At 48.8% G+C, this 12,647-nt stretch overlaps 3 protein-coding genes across 3 annotated transcripts; 1 reads left to right on the forward strand and 2 right to left on the reverse strand.

The window, feature by feature from the left end:
• Positions 1-80: 80 nt before the first annotated feature.
• On the reverse strand, positions 81-2,145 carry BDV38DRAFT_289916 (MDR family MFS transporter; the record flags this gene model as incomplete). The annotated part of the gene is made up of 7 exons (XM_032061362.1): positions 81-555; positions 607-745; positions 810-880; positions 959-1,346; positions 1,405-1,434; positions 1,499-1,898; positions 1,987-2,145. 7 exons carry the CDS (start codon positions 2,143-2,145, stop codon positions 81-83), a joined length of 1,662 nt encoding a protein of 553 aa, XP_031916917.1.
• A 2,553-nt stretch (positions 2,146-4,698) lies between these two features.
• Positions 4,699-6,291, forward strand: BDV38DRAFT_279829 (TauD/TfdA dioxygenase family protein; the record flags this gene model as incomplete). Its single annotated transcript, XM_032059126.1, has 9 exons — positions 4,699-4,936; positions 5,007-5,116; positions 5,174-5,340; positions 5,403-5,571; positions 5,630-5,727; positions 5,785-5,906; positions 5,969-6,047; positions 6,105-6,131; positions 6,183-6,291. The coding sequence occupies 9 exons, from the start codon at positions 4,699-4,701 to the stop codon at positions 6,289-6,291; spliced, it is 1,119 nt and encodes a 372-aa protein (XP_031916918.1).
• A 4,832-nt stretch (positions 6,292-11,123) lies between these two features.
• Positions 11,124-12,299, reverse strand: BDV38DRAFT_289917 (pectin lyase fold/virulence factor; the record flags this gene model as incomplete). The annotated part of the gene is made up of 2 exons (XM_032061363.1): positions 11,124-11,699; positions 11,748-12,299. 2 exons carry the CDS (start codon positions 12,297-12,299, stop codon positions 11,124-11,126), a joined length of 1,128 nt encoding a protein of 375 aa, XP_031916919.1.
• Between the last annotated feature and the right edge of the window lie 348 nt (positions 12,300-12,647).

A 12,647-nucleotide genomic window follows, 5' to 3' on the forward strand; every position in this document is an offset into this window, starting at 1 on the left:
CTATCGATACTATTAACGCCATCAACCCCGTTGCTACTGCTTCTGGCGGATTTGCTTCAGCCCACTTGCATGAATTGATGTCAAGGATGGGTTACGCGTCCAGGACTTTCCTCCGACTTTGGTTCTTTGGGTTTGTCCTTCACGGATCGCCATTCAACGCCCAGGGCACCAAGAATGGCGACACAGGCTAAAGCCAAAGCGACTACAAAGGTTTGGACGACTGCGTTGTTGTAGATCTCCAAGACCTGAGTAACTATCGTGTCGGCCGGGCCCGAGACAGCTTGCGTCACTGTGCGGCGAAGATCGGTCGCTCCGGACTGAAGGACAATAGAAGGGTCTAGCTGAGGAACTTGCACGCGCATTCCAGTGACAATGTGGTTTCCGAAAATATTCTGGCCCACGGAGACGAAGATGGCACCTCCAAGTGAGCGAGCAAAGACCACCAACGATGTTCCGACGGAGACATCCTTCTCGGGAAGCACTGTCTGAACAGCAATATTCGCAAGCTCCATTCCAATACCAGCACCTGCACCGAAGATGACTTGGAAACCAAACCTAGATACATTCAGCTGAAGAGCTTGCGGTTGTCAATTCGCAGTTACATACCACATCGATGTCGGTATGTTGACTTTAAAGGTGAGAAATAAACCAGCGCCAATTGCCATTATCATTGAACCCGCAATCATGAATGGGCTGTAATATCCCATAATCGAGACGCCCAAACCACTCACGATTGCAAATATCACTACTTCGTATCAGTTTGTACTGTCTACCAGTTGGTCAGGATTTGCTTGGATCGCTATACTTACCGACGCTCAGAACGGTAGGCAGGTTATGGATACCGGACTGATCGGGAGAATCACCTTTGATTGCCTGGAACCTGTCCTCAATGTTCAGTATCAAGAGAGCCAATACAGTCAATAGTTCGGGGGAGCTTTGAGGGGAATTCCGGACATACCAGATTGGCAAATAGTATATGAGTAAAACAAAGGACGCACTAGCAAAGAAAATATAAAATGTCGAACAGGCAACGGTGCGCTGCCGCAGCACACGAAGGGGGACTGTCGCATTGTCGCCGCCTCGCCATTGCGTGATTACCCAAATGATCATCAGCGCTCCGAACACCGTCAGTAGCGCAATTATACGACCATCTCTCCATGAATATTGGGTTCCTCCCCATTGGAGTGCAATCAGAAGACAAATAATGGAAGCCACGAAACAGATCGTGCCGACGGGATCAAATTGGCTTAAGGTCGCCCAGCCTTTCGGCTTCAGCCTGGCTTCTGGCTTTTGCGAGAGGAAAAGAACAATGCAAGGGATGGCTATAGCACCAATTGGCAGATTGACTAGGCTCAGATCAGTTTCAAGCCCAGGTGAGAATATCAGAGAATACCTGTGACATACTGTAGAAGCACCAGCGCCAAGATACATGAGCTGGGATTGGAGCCTAGACGTTAGCACCAAATTGGACGAATGGTGAAAGGCGATGGGAACTGACTTGTAAAAGCCCCCCCTAACAAGGGACCAATCACACTGGCTATACCCCATACTGCGCCGATTATTCCCGTAAAAGCTGGTCGCTTCGACAAGGGCACTGATTTGGCGATGATAATCAGAGCGCCTGAGAAAATACCAGCGCCTCCAACCCCAGCAATGGCTCGCCCTATGATGAGGGCGGCGGAGTTAGGGCTCGCGCCACAAATCGCGGAGCCTGCCTCAAAGACCAATACAGCGCTCACAAAGGTCCATTTCAGTGGAAACAAGGTATAGAGCTTGCCAAAGAACAGCTGGAAACTGCAGTTCGTGAGGAGAAAGACGCTACCGTACCATCCGATGTCTTCGACGCTGTGGAATTGGGAGGTAATAGTTGGGATTGCAGTAGCAATAATCGTTTGATCCTAATTAGAACCATACTGTTAGTCACCCATCTCCTGTCCTTCGAAAGGTGATTGATTCGTTGCTGGGAAGCGAGTGTGTAGTACGAACCAGCGCCACCAAGAATACCGTCAAGCACAAAGCCCAAAAGACTAGGGCTATTTTTAAACCCGAGGGATACTTTGCACTCTCCGAGTCCACTTCTTCATTCAGACGATGAAAAACCATGTTGTCTGTGGCGTATTGGCTGTCCTCTTGTGAGTTGTCCATGCCCGGTGCCTTAGACATTCCTCTTTCCTCAATTCCTATCTTGAGTTATATCGGTTTGAAGCTTCGACGGAGAAATTGAGAAAGCAAGTAGTAGCTCAGTTAAGTTCAGCAAAAGAAACACAGGTCCTGTTTCATCTGTGCTACCAAGTAAAATATAGCTAACACCTCCAACTGAATCAAGTAGATATAGTAAAGTATTTCTTTCTATAGATGATCCTCTGCCGGCAGAGGATCATATGTGAAGCTTCTTATTGGTTGATAAATTTCCTCTTCTGTACTAGTTCTAAGCATACTCCATTCTGATTTGCTGAATAATTTCCTAATCCGGTATTACCGACGCCGATTCCGAGAAATGGAGCTTATCCAATAGAGTTTGTCATAGTTGTTGACTTATAAGTTATAACTTTGACTCTGATATTTACAGGGCACTTTCTCCCAGATAGAATGGATAATAAGACGGGTGTTAACAGAAAACATTGATATTGGAAGGATAGATGCCCCTGAATTTATATTTTCGATAGAAAAAAACCGATGTATACTGAGAAAAACTAGTGATGCTATATTATCAATAGCTTCATGTATTCTTAAATATCTCTGTTAAATTTAAAAAAACAGTAATTGATTCTAAACTTAATGTTTAGCTTGCCTCTTAAATAATAGGCCGATATAACCTTTAAGCTATTATAGTTATCTTTATTCTTATTATAATCATACTAGACCGAACGCTGAGTAAGGACAATATGAGGAACCCTAACCAGAGTATCAATATACGCGTTCTAGACAGAGATAAACACCCTATCATGAATACAGAAACTAATTGCATCTGAATCACGACATAGCTTTAACCCTGTAGGCTCAACTTAGGCACAGTTGGTAAATACGTTGACATTATCGCTCGGCTATTGCGTCAACATCACTTAAATGAGGCCATAACTGTTGATAAGCTCATCTGCCATGTCAATTCTCTACCTATTGGTTAATCCGTCTGTATCGATCACGCCAAATGTTCTATAATCTCTCGGACTTTTGTGAAACCGTCTACTTTACTGCCTCTAGAATTACGCCCCAGTTCTAGGAGTCTTCCCTACCCGGGGCGTTTTAAAAATTGGACACCCATCCCCACACCCCTGTCCACGTGCGCGCCCGCAGACCTTTAAGCACAGCAATTTGGGTGCATAAGTGATGGTTTTACATGCATTTTATAAGTTGCTGAGCTAATATCACTAGCAGGTGTATGATTGTTGTCCAAGATCTAGCGTCAACACTGGAGATTCCTCCAAATGAGCTACTTTTGGCATGGTCGTGATACTTTTATGTATCCCTATGTAGAGTATGTAGACTGATAATCAGAGTTGTTTTCTTATGACAATGAGCTCACATTGAATGCACCTCTTAGTTTCTCAGTTTCCTATCCCAGGTTGTTTCTCTTCTTCCTACCAGAAGATCTTGCCCCGCAGGGGGGGGGGGGGGAATCTTGACACGAGTAACTGCGCGGCAGCTATACTCGAAAGCCCTATGTCTCTCCAGCACACTTCTAGTCAAATCCACCACGGCTATTCGATCAGGGATACTAGGATTACATTCCTAAATAGGAAGTTATTTGAAGTGGGGAGCCTTAACGGGAGCTAATGTACCACAATTATACTTTTAACACCTAGGGCCCTCTATAATTCTATTTATTAAGACTATGACGAGTATGCATTACTAGGACTAAAAGTCCTGAATAGGAAAGTGGGCGGAGTGGAGAAGTCAGAGCATGAGGTAATATGCGCCCTGTGCGGCAACTGTATTCAGTTCTGGGTATGCGGACCTGTGTCAGGACCCACCACATGGACCTGTAAGTCTGCCCTACGCAATGAGGAAGTTGTATGGGAAAAGGTCTTAGACTTTACTAGCAAACCTTTCAAACTTGTGTCACTGTTATAACTCCTAGGTATACATTGCCAAGCGGGTTGGTGAGTGTTATACGCCCTCAAACCAAGGAGTGTGCATTTTACCATGGCCTCAACAATGTAATGAGAAGGTCATTGTAAAGGGATATTCAACCTCCACAGTCCAATTGCTGTCTCTAGCAGCTAGGCCGTTCCTATCCGTCGATGATTGGACCAAAACTTACCTTCAATAACGTTAAATCCCAGAGAATTGAATCTCATGATCACGTGAACCTGTATGATCCGTAGTTAAGATGATGAAACTGGCTGATAGAGTGCACTAAAGCTTGGCCAGTTGCCGTGGTGTTGAAGCCATTATGTTGCAATATGTCGCCATTGAGGGGTCGCACCCATAGGAAGTATATCTCTTCCTCTCGGATAATCGGATGTACGGAGATCTAATACAGATCTGATATGCAGCTGGACTTGAGGCTTCTGCGTGACAACGAGAACTACGTGATTGAGCAATGTAGAGTGCAATCATCTAGAGAAGAAGAGAACGGGTATAAAAAGACTGATGACTCTCCCCAGGAGAGGGAGTTTGTTGGTAAATCGATCCATTTCTATATACTTGATCACAGCAAGCCTCTCCACAAGGATACACAACACCAGTTAGGCAACAATGGCACCCTCAATCGAAGTCGCCTCACCCACCCTGGACGTCGCCGCCGTACCTCCCAAGGAAGACTTCCAGAAAACCGCTGCTCCAAGCTACATTCGTGAGCCCCTCAAATACTCTGGCTCGCTGGACGAATACAAGAGCTTCGACGTGACGCCTGTCATTGGGCGAGAGTTCTCTGATCTTCAGCTCGCCGATATTTTGAACGATGATCGGAAGATTCGTGATTTGGCCATCCTGGGTGCGTCTGACACACATGCCACGATGGTTGGTTGAGTATGGATATGAGCTAATGCGATATGTTGGTGTAGTATCCCGCCGTGGCGTCGTCTTCTTCCGCAACCAGATTCTTACCTCTGATGATCAAAAGATTCTGGGTCAAAAGCTCGGTGAGCTGACCGGGAAGCCTGCTACTTCCAAGGTAGACCACACCCCTTTTTGAACGGAGCATGGGAAAAAATCAACTAACTGAAGCCAGCTGCATCGGCACGCTATCAATAATAGCAACCGAAACCTCACCGTGAACGAGAACGGCAAACTGGACGACGAAGTCTCCGTCATCTCCTCGGAGACAAACCGGAAGTACTACGGCGAAAAGTTCGTGAACAATACTCGCCATCTTGCAAGCTGGGGGTGGCATTCTGAGTACGTACCCCATGAAGAGGTCAGAGCACAGAAGGCCGAGATGACGAATGGTTGTATTATAGTATATCCTTCGAACGTGTTCCCTCGGATTACGCCATCTTGAAAATCACCCATGCCCCCGAAGATCAGACCGGTGGAGACACGCTCTGGGCTTCTGGTTATGAAGTCTATGACCGGCTTTCGCCGCCGATTCAACGGCTCGCGGATACCTTGACGGTTGTTCATCATCAGGTACGACGAACGAACTATCTTACATACAATGACCGAATGCTGATGTAAAAAATTATAGCCATCGTTCGGAAACATTGCAAAGGAACATGGTATCGATCTTATCGAAGGGGACCGAGGTGCCCCCGAAAACACTGGATTCGACTTTAGCGCTAGCCAGTATGTAAACCCTGCCCCCCTAGCTACTCGGAAAAAAGGATACTCACACAAATAAAGCCCGCTCGTCCGCACGAATCCAGTCACCGGTTGGAAGAGTCTCTTTGGCGCTGCGCACCAAGTCGAGCACGGTTATGTTGAGGATGTCACTCACCGCGAGAGCGAAATTCTCAAGCAATATTGTTAGTCTCGTTACCAATTTGAGAAGGCATTCGGGCAGGGATTGTGTCCTAACTACTCATAGTCCTTCAACTGATCGCCGAAAACCACGACCTCCAGGTCCGCTTCAAATGGGGGATCAATGATCTGGCTATTTGGGACAAGTGAGTTTCTCATGTCCCTGCAATGGTTCCGAGATCGTGCTAATCAACTGACCATAGCCGCTCCGTCTTCCATACCGCAACGAAGTAATATTCTCATATAAACGGATCATGTCGCATTTGCTAACAACATATTAGTGACTTTAGCGGAAAGCGCCAAGGAAACCGCGTCGTTTCTCTCGGGGAAATTCCTTACTATGATCCTGCTTCCACATCGCGGCGCGAGGCATTGGCAACGGAGGTCTGAGTTGCAGTAGTTTCCTGTTATCAGTAACACATCATTATATCTTTTTATGTCACTCTCATACAGATGGTATATATTCTCACTATGATGGTTTCCCTATTTTACTTGTTGTGCAACCCTATCTTCTGGCTATTTTGTATGATATTACATAGTAGCGACCCTTCATGGGTAAGGAGATAGTCGCAGATTCAGTAGAAGCCACCAAGCCTCGAGATATATATCCCCAACATCAAAAGTGATTCCGTTAACTAGTTCAGCAGATAATAAAAGATCTTAAATGTTTCCTTACAGATAGTTCTTGCGTTTCTTAACTTTGTCACATTACGTATAATTTACGATATATGTCACGCCCTGCGCTCCCTATAGCTGGGCTCTGCCTGCGAGCGCTGCAGTGAGTATAATAATATGGAACTCACGGTAGTGGCGGCCAGATTTAGGGTCGGCTAGTAAATCAGTCTAGGTTTGAAGACAGTAGAGCTGAATGATTTGTCAGGATACGCAAAAGACACTGAGTAGAAGTAAGAAAACCCTTAATCAGACGGAGAAGTGTAGGAATGGATTGTAGAAGAGTTGCTCGCCGGGTGTGAGTCGATATCTTACAGCCGGGGATCGTGATAATCAAAAGTCATAGTCCGTACGAGGCGCGTGTTTCTCCGCAATCCATTGCCGGTAGGCTTTACCTGCAGGGTTGTTAAGGGGCGTCCTGGACTGGGGAGAAGTAGTGGTCTGTGTTTCACGGCAATGGAGCAGGTATGGAAATCTACAGAGCAACTGGTGTTAGAACAGGTCTTGAAGAGCCTGGGGGAGTGATTTGCTGAGAGTCGACCGAGTGAGCACAGATGAGGCAGCAAAGCCAAATCAACTAATTCTATACCTAATCTATCACGAGATATCGACTTGCCCAGTCGGAACGACATGTCGATCATTATTCTAGCTCTGGTTGGTGAGCAAATGGCAGGCTTAGAATGAGACCCACCACCGAGGGGACCCCCCTCCAGCTCGTATTCACACCTCATCCACCCTCCCTGTCCTGTATTCTTTATCGGATGGTGGATGTGACATTATTTCACCTTCGCGCGCGTCATACTGCCATGGCATCGTCTACTACCCCATGGTTTGTCCGTCAACCTGGCGAAATCATCCTGGAGGTGGCGTCGCATCTCAGCGCCTCCGACCTCAGTGCCCTCATCCAGACAGCCCATCGTTTCCACGAGCTCCTGACGCAGGAGCTGTATGTCCGGGCGCCTACGCTGATTCGGAACGATGGCCACACGCCCCTGATATGGGCGGCTGCACAGGGCCGAGTCGCCTGCGTTCAGAAGCTCGTGAGTCGAGACCCCGATCCCGGGAGGCTCATCAATGGCCGAGCTGCCATTCATGATGCCACGGCAGCAGGGCAAGAGCAGACCGTCGCGGTCTTACTGGAGGCCGGTGTGCCCGTCTCCCTGCCCGATGATGATGGCCACACGCCCCTCCAATGGGCGGTGGCCTATAACCAGGAACTGGTCCTTCGCCGGCTTCTCGCGTCCGGCGCTGGGAATGTGACCACCCAATCGACGGAGAACTGGGAGTGGGGATGCGCGTTGGAAGATGCGGTGATGCGTGGCCATCAATCAGTGGCTAGGATTCTTCTCGAGGCTGCCGACAGCATCGCCCGAGACCATCCGGCCTACCCCATGATCCACGAGGCGATCAACTCCAAACTACGCTTGGCCTCGTATCAGGGACAATGCGAAATGATTAGCCTCCTGTTAGAGTTTGATGCAGACGCGCATCTCCTTCGCCAGGAGAATATGCTCCCATTGCATATCGCGGCGTCACACGGACACCTGGATGCGGTCCGCCTCCTGCTCCAGCACGGCGCCGATATCGCCACCGTCGATGAGCAGGGAGATGCGGCCATCCACCACGCAGCCGCCGCGGGCAGTGTGGAGGTGGTGAAATTCCTGCTGGATCAGGGCATCCCGGTGGACATGCGCGGCGATGCGGAAACCACGGTCTTATTGGCTGCGGTGATCTATCAAAGAGCCGAGGTCATTAAGTTGCTGCTGGAGGCCGGAGCCGATGTGAATCTGGTCGAGGAGGACGGGAATAACGCCCTCCAGCTAGCCGCGTACTGTGGAACGATTGAGATCGTGGAATCACTGCTCGCCCATGGTGCTGCGGTGGGCGTGCTAGGACTAGATGATCGAACCGTCCTACATGTGGCCGTAGCGGGCGACAATCCCAATGTCGTCCCCTCGCTATGTCGCGCAGGCGTCGCGATCAATGCACTGGATGCGTCGGGAAACACGGCTCTTCATTTGGCGACCCTTTATGGACGTACTGCATTCGCCCGCTTGCTTCTGGAGATGGGGGCAGACGTGTCTGTCTCGCCGGCGGATGGACGAACGGCGCTGCATTTCGCTGCCTGGACTGGGCAGCCAGACCTCCTACAACTGCTAGTGGACGCTGGCGCCGAAGTAGGCGCCCTCCATCGCGACGGAGGTCATACGGCCCTGCACTATGCCGCTGTGAAGGGAAGTGTCGATGCATTTCGAGTTCTTCTGCACGCGGCTGTTGCCCAGAAGTTTGATTTTCTCCGCCCATGCTGGTGCGGAGGAACTGTCCTGTCCAAGGCGGCGACCAAGGGCCACAGAGGCATTATTGAGTTGATAGTGGAACGAGGCGTGGATGTGACGGCGTGCTATGATGGGTCGTCCGCCCTGCACGCGGCCGCGGCGGCTGGACAGACTGATCTCGTTGAGTTCCTGTTGTCCTTGGGGGCTGATCGGTTGCAACTGGACTGGTTCGGTCGATCCTCCATAGACTGGGCGGCTCGACATCCGCCGACTCTGATGAAGCTAATCGGAGACGCTCCCCTATCGGCTCCTTTACTCGATGAAGAGAAACGGACATCAGTCCTGAGGGAGGGCATCACCATGCTTGCCACCCGAGCTCTAACGGAGGGAAAGTCGGCCTTGTACCGGTTAGGAAAGTGCCTGCTCTACATGAACGATGTCTCTGCGGCCCGCATGGCATTTCTGTACGATGCGCAGGTCGATCCTAGCTTGCCAGACGTTACCTGGGCTATGTGCGATCTCTGTAAAGAGAAGCCGGGAGTGACAGAAGGGCGATTTGTATGCCAAACCTGTCCCGATATCGATCTCTGTGGCCAGTGTATGGACCAGTACTACCTGGAGAAGCTTCAAATCCGGTTGTGTGATGGACATCAGTTTTTAGAGGTTCAGGCCTCTAGCGAAGAGCTCCTGGCTATACAGCCCAATGAATCCAGAGAGTCGTGGCTCCGCGGCCTCATTGCAATGTACAATAACCCTCCCTAAATATTTGCAAACATCAGTCAGCTTGGTTATTGTCTTCGTGAAAGATCGTTGGCTATATAGCCAAGAGAGTGTGTGCTATCACAACAATATCAACAATGGCCCAATTCTATGTAGTGAATATTGTCATAGCATCACCCGGACCTCGACGCGTAAAGCTAGGTTCGGATACTATACAATCTCGTTACGTGCGTGTTCGTACCCATGTCTCCTATGCTAACAGATGACCATGTTCTTGCTCCAAATATGGTAAGCATTTCAAAGAGATATAATACTATCGTGAAGCTGCTCCTTTACAACAGATAAGATAAAGATAGAACCTAAAGACACGGAAAATATAGTCAAAATTCCGTCTGATAAGTAGCGAGAAATAAGCATAATACTGTCGTGAAGCTTGTCCATGCACTAAATAAAATAGATATAGACTCTCAGACCACTGATAACCGGGCTCGTCTCACATAAACGGTATAAAAGAGATATGATGCTGTTCGGAAGCTCCTCCCAGAGATTTGATATGACCGAAGTTAAGCTAGACATGACTCGTGCGCAGCAGAAAACATAGAGCAATGACTGTCATTTGCAACCATAGCAACAAATGCTTCACCGGCAGCATATGAAATCATATATTCACCATACAAACCGAAAACATAACACTTGACTTGTTGGAAAGGTGAGCAGTTCAGACTTAGCGGGCGATAAACCCGGCCAGTCCAAAAAGAAAAATAAATAAAATGGGTGAAAAAAACATACAACAGAAGGGATTCGCTGGTGGTCACCCACCCAACTACTAACCTTCCGGCGTGTGGCTTAAGTACGGCTGAGCGGACGGGAAGCCCTGTTCTCCACACCCTATGGTCGTATGTGCTAGTTTTATATTTGCATAAATTTATATAGCATGTGTGGCAAAAGACATTCCACTTAATACACTAGGAAAAAATACCATTTTTAACAGTGGCAGGGTGAACCTATCAATATAGATGCCTTGGTGATCTTATTGTTGCTGGACAGAAGAGGTCTACCAATTATGTTGGTGGTTAATATCCAAGACCCGGGCCAGATGTGTTGAAAATATATAATTCCATACCTTCCACTGGTACTTCGTACAGCAGGAAGAGTCAACTCCGCTTCAATCATCCTAAAAACTATTGACAAAGCTCGATAGCACATGATATTCAACGCCCTCGTTTACAGTATTTACGAGAACCATGCGATATGAATGCATTAAACAGGCTGCAAACAGTCTGCTAATTACTAATGAATATACATAGGTGCAAGGCTAGAGCTTCTGCAGATTTGACCTGCTGGTCGACTGGGAAGATCAAAGGACTTTCTACAATTATGTTGGAATATGTATAATGGCGGAACTCCCCCACACGGTGTTGATCAGGTACATTTGTAGAAGGGGATAAACCCTTTGTTATACACGAGACCCTATAGACAAGCACTAGCAGTGCAAAGAAAGATAATATACAGAAAGATACAAAGAGGTGTAGTCACATGTACACGAAGAGAAAATTAGATCTTGCCCGCACCAGCGTTCTTGGGGACGTTGACCTTGGCCTGAGAAGCCGGGGTAGCAGGGGCAATCTTGAGGCCCTTGAAGTCACCGAAGAACGAAGTGTCCTTGAGAGGAGGAAGAGTACCGGAGTTGGCGAGATCGTTGACCTCGCAGGCACGGCCCAGGGCGGAGCTACACTGCTTGTTGGAATTGGGATCGGGGGAGAAGAAAGCCCTACCCTTGAAGTCGGCGACAATGGCCTTGACATCGGTGAAGACGTTACCCTCGAAGATACCCTTAGCAGTGGCCTCACCTCCCTCCAGAGCGTGGCCAGTGTTGCCGTCCCAGACGTTGTTGACGGCGTGCAGGAGGGTGCCTCCACTCAGGGCAGGGCTGCGGCCAGAGGTGTGATAAATGTGGTTGTTCTGCAGGGTGATCTGGTCTCCTTTGCCGACCATCTCGAAGGTCCAGTAGTGGTATCCGTTGCATCCGGCGGAGAAGGGGCTTTCACCGTTGATGAAGTTGTTGGAAAGCGTCACACGCTTGCTGGTGTTGAAGCCGAAGACATAGTGCTGACGTCCGATACGAGCAGTCTACATGTTATTAGTATTTAGCCATGAAGGAGATGAAGATAAACATACCGTAACATGGTCAACCCAGATCAGATCAGCGCCATCGAAGGAGATGGCATCACCGCCCCACACATATTGGGGGTTCAGGTCAGTGATCTGGATGTTCTGAACGATGATGTTGGTAGCGCCACCGCGGAATCTCAGACCCTTGCCTTTGATAATACCCTTGTTACCAACACCAATAATGGTCTTGTGCGAGGCAACATCGATGGGAGTCTTGGCAGCGGTGTCCCAGGTGCCAGTGGATTTGCCGGCGCTGCCGCAGTCGTCCTGGATGATCTTCTGGCATTTTGCGCCGTCACCCCAGTTGGCACACACGGTCCCCTTCGAGGTACCCTCTGTTCCTGTGTAGTCGTATAACTTGTCGAGGACAATCACACGAGGGGAAGGATCGGCGAGCAACTTCTTGAGTTCGTTGATATCTTTCGGGGTCTGAGGTGCAGCGTTACCACCACCCGTCACGCCAGACGCGAAGCCTTGAGCGGCACCGGAAACCTTCTGGGCGACACCGAGCTGGGCAAGGCCCAAGAGGGCAGCAATAGTGACTGACACGAGCTTCATAGCGGGCAAAGAAGTTTTTTCAAATCTTGTTGCCTTGAGCAAAGGATTTTCAGAAATGACCGCGGAACCTACGAGGGATCCCCAGCCCTTTAAGCCTTCGGCCGTTTACTACCATATCAGAAGCAAAGCAAAGGATAACGCGGTAACAACCGAATGGAAAATTAGGGAGCAAGTGGGTCCATGGTACGAAGGATGAGACATTTCAGTTCTAAACATCCGTCCCTAAAGAAGCCAAGACTAGGGGTCCTCTGGTCCCTGGAAAACTACAAGATCTAATTGTCCGGGTTCGATCTCCGACACTGCGCCCTTTCTCCACCAATTGACTCTTTTGTATAGGGTAGAACCAAT

The sequence above is a fragment of the Aspergillus pseudotamarii genome (genome assembly GCF_009193445.1).
Source record: "Aspergillus pseudotamarii strain CBS 117625 unplaced genomic scaffold BDV38scaffold_10, whole genome shotgun sequence".
Taxonomy (NCBI): domain Eukaryota; kingdom Fungi; phylum Ascomycota; class Eurotiomycetes; order Eurotiales; family Aspergillaceae; genus Aspergillus; species Aspergillus pseudotamarii.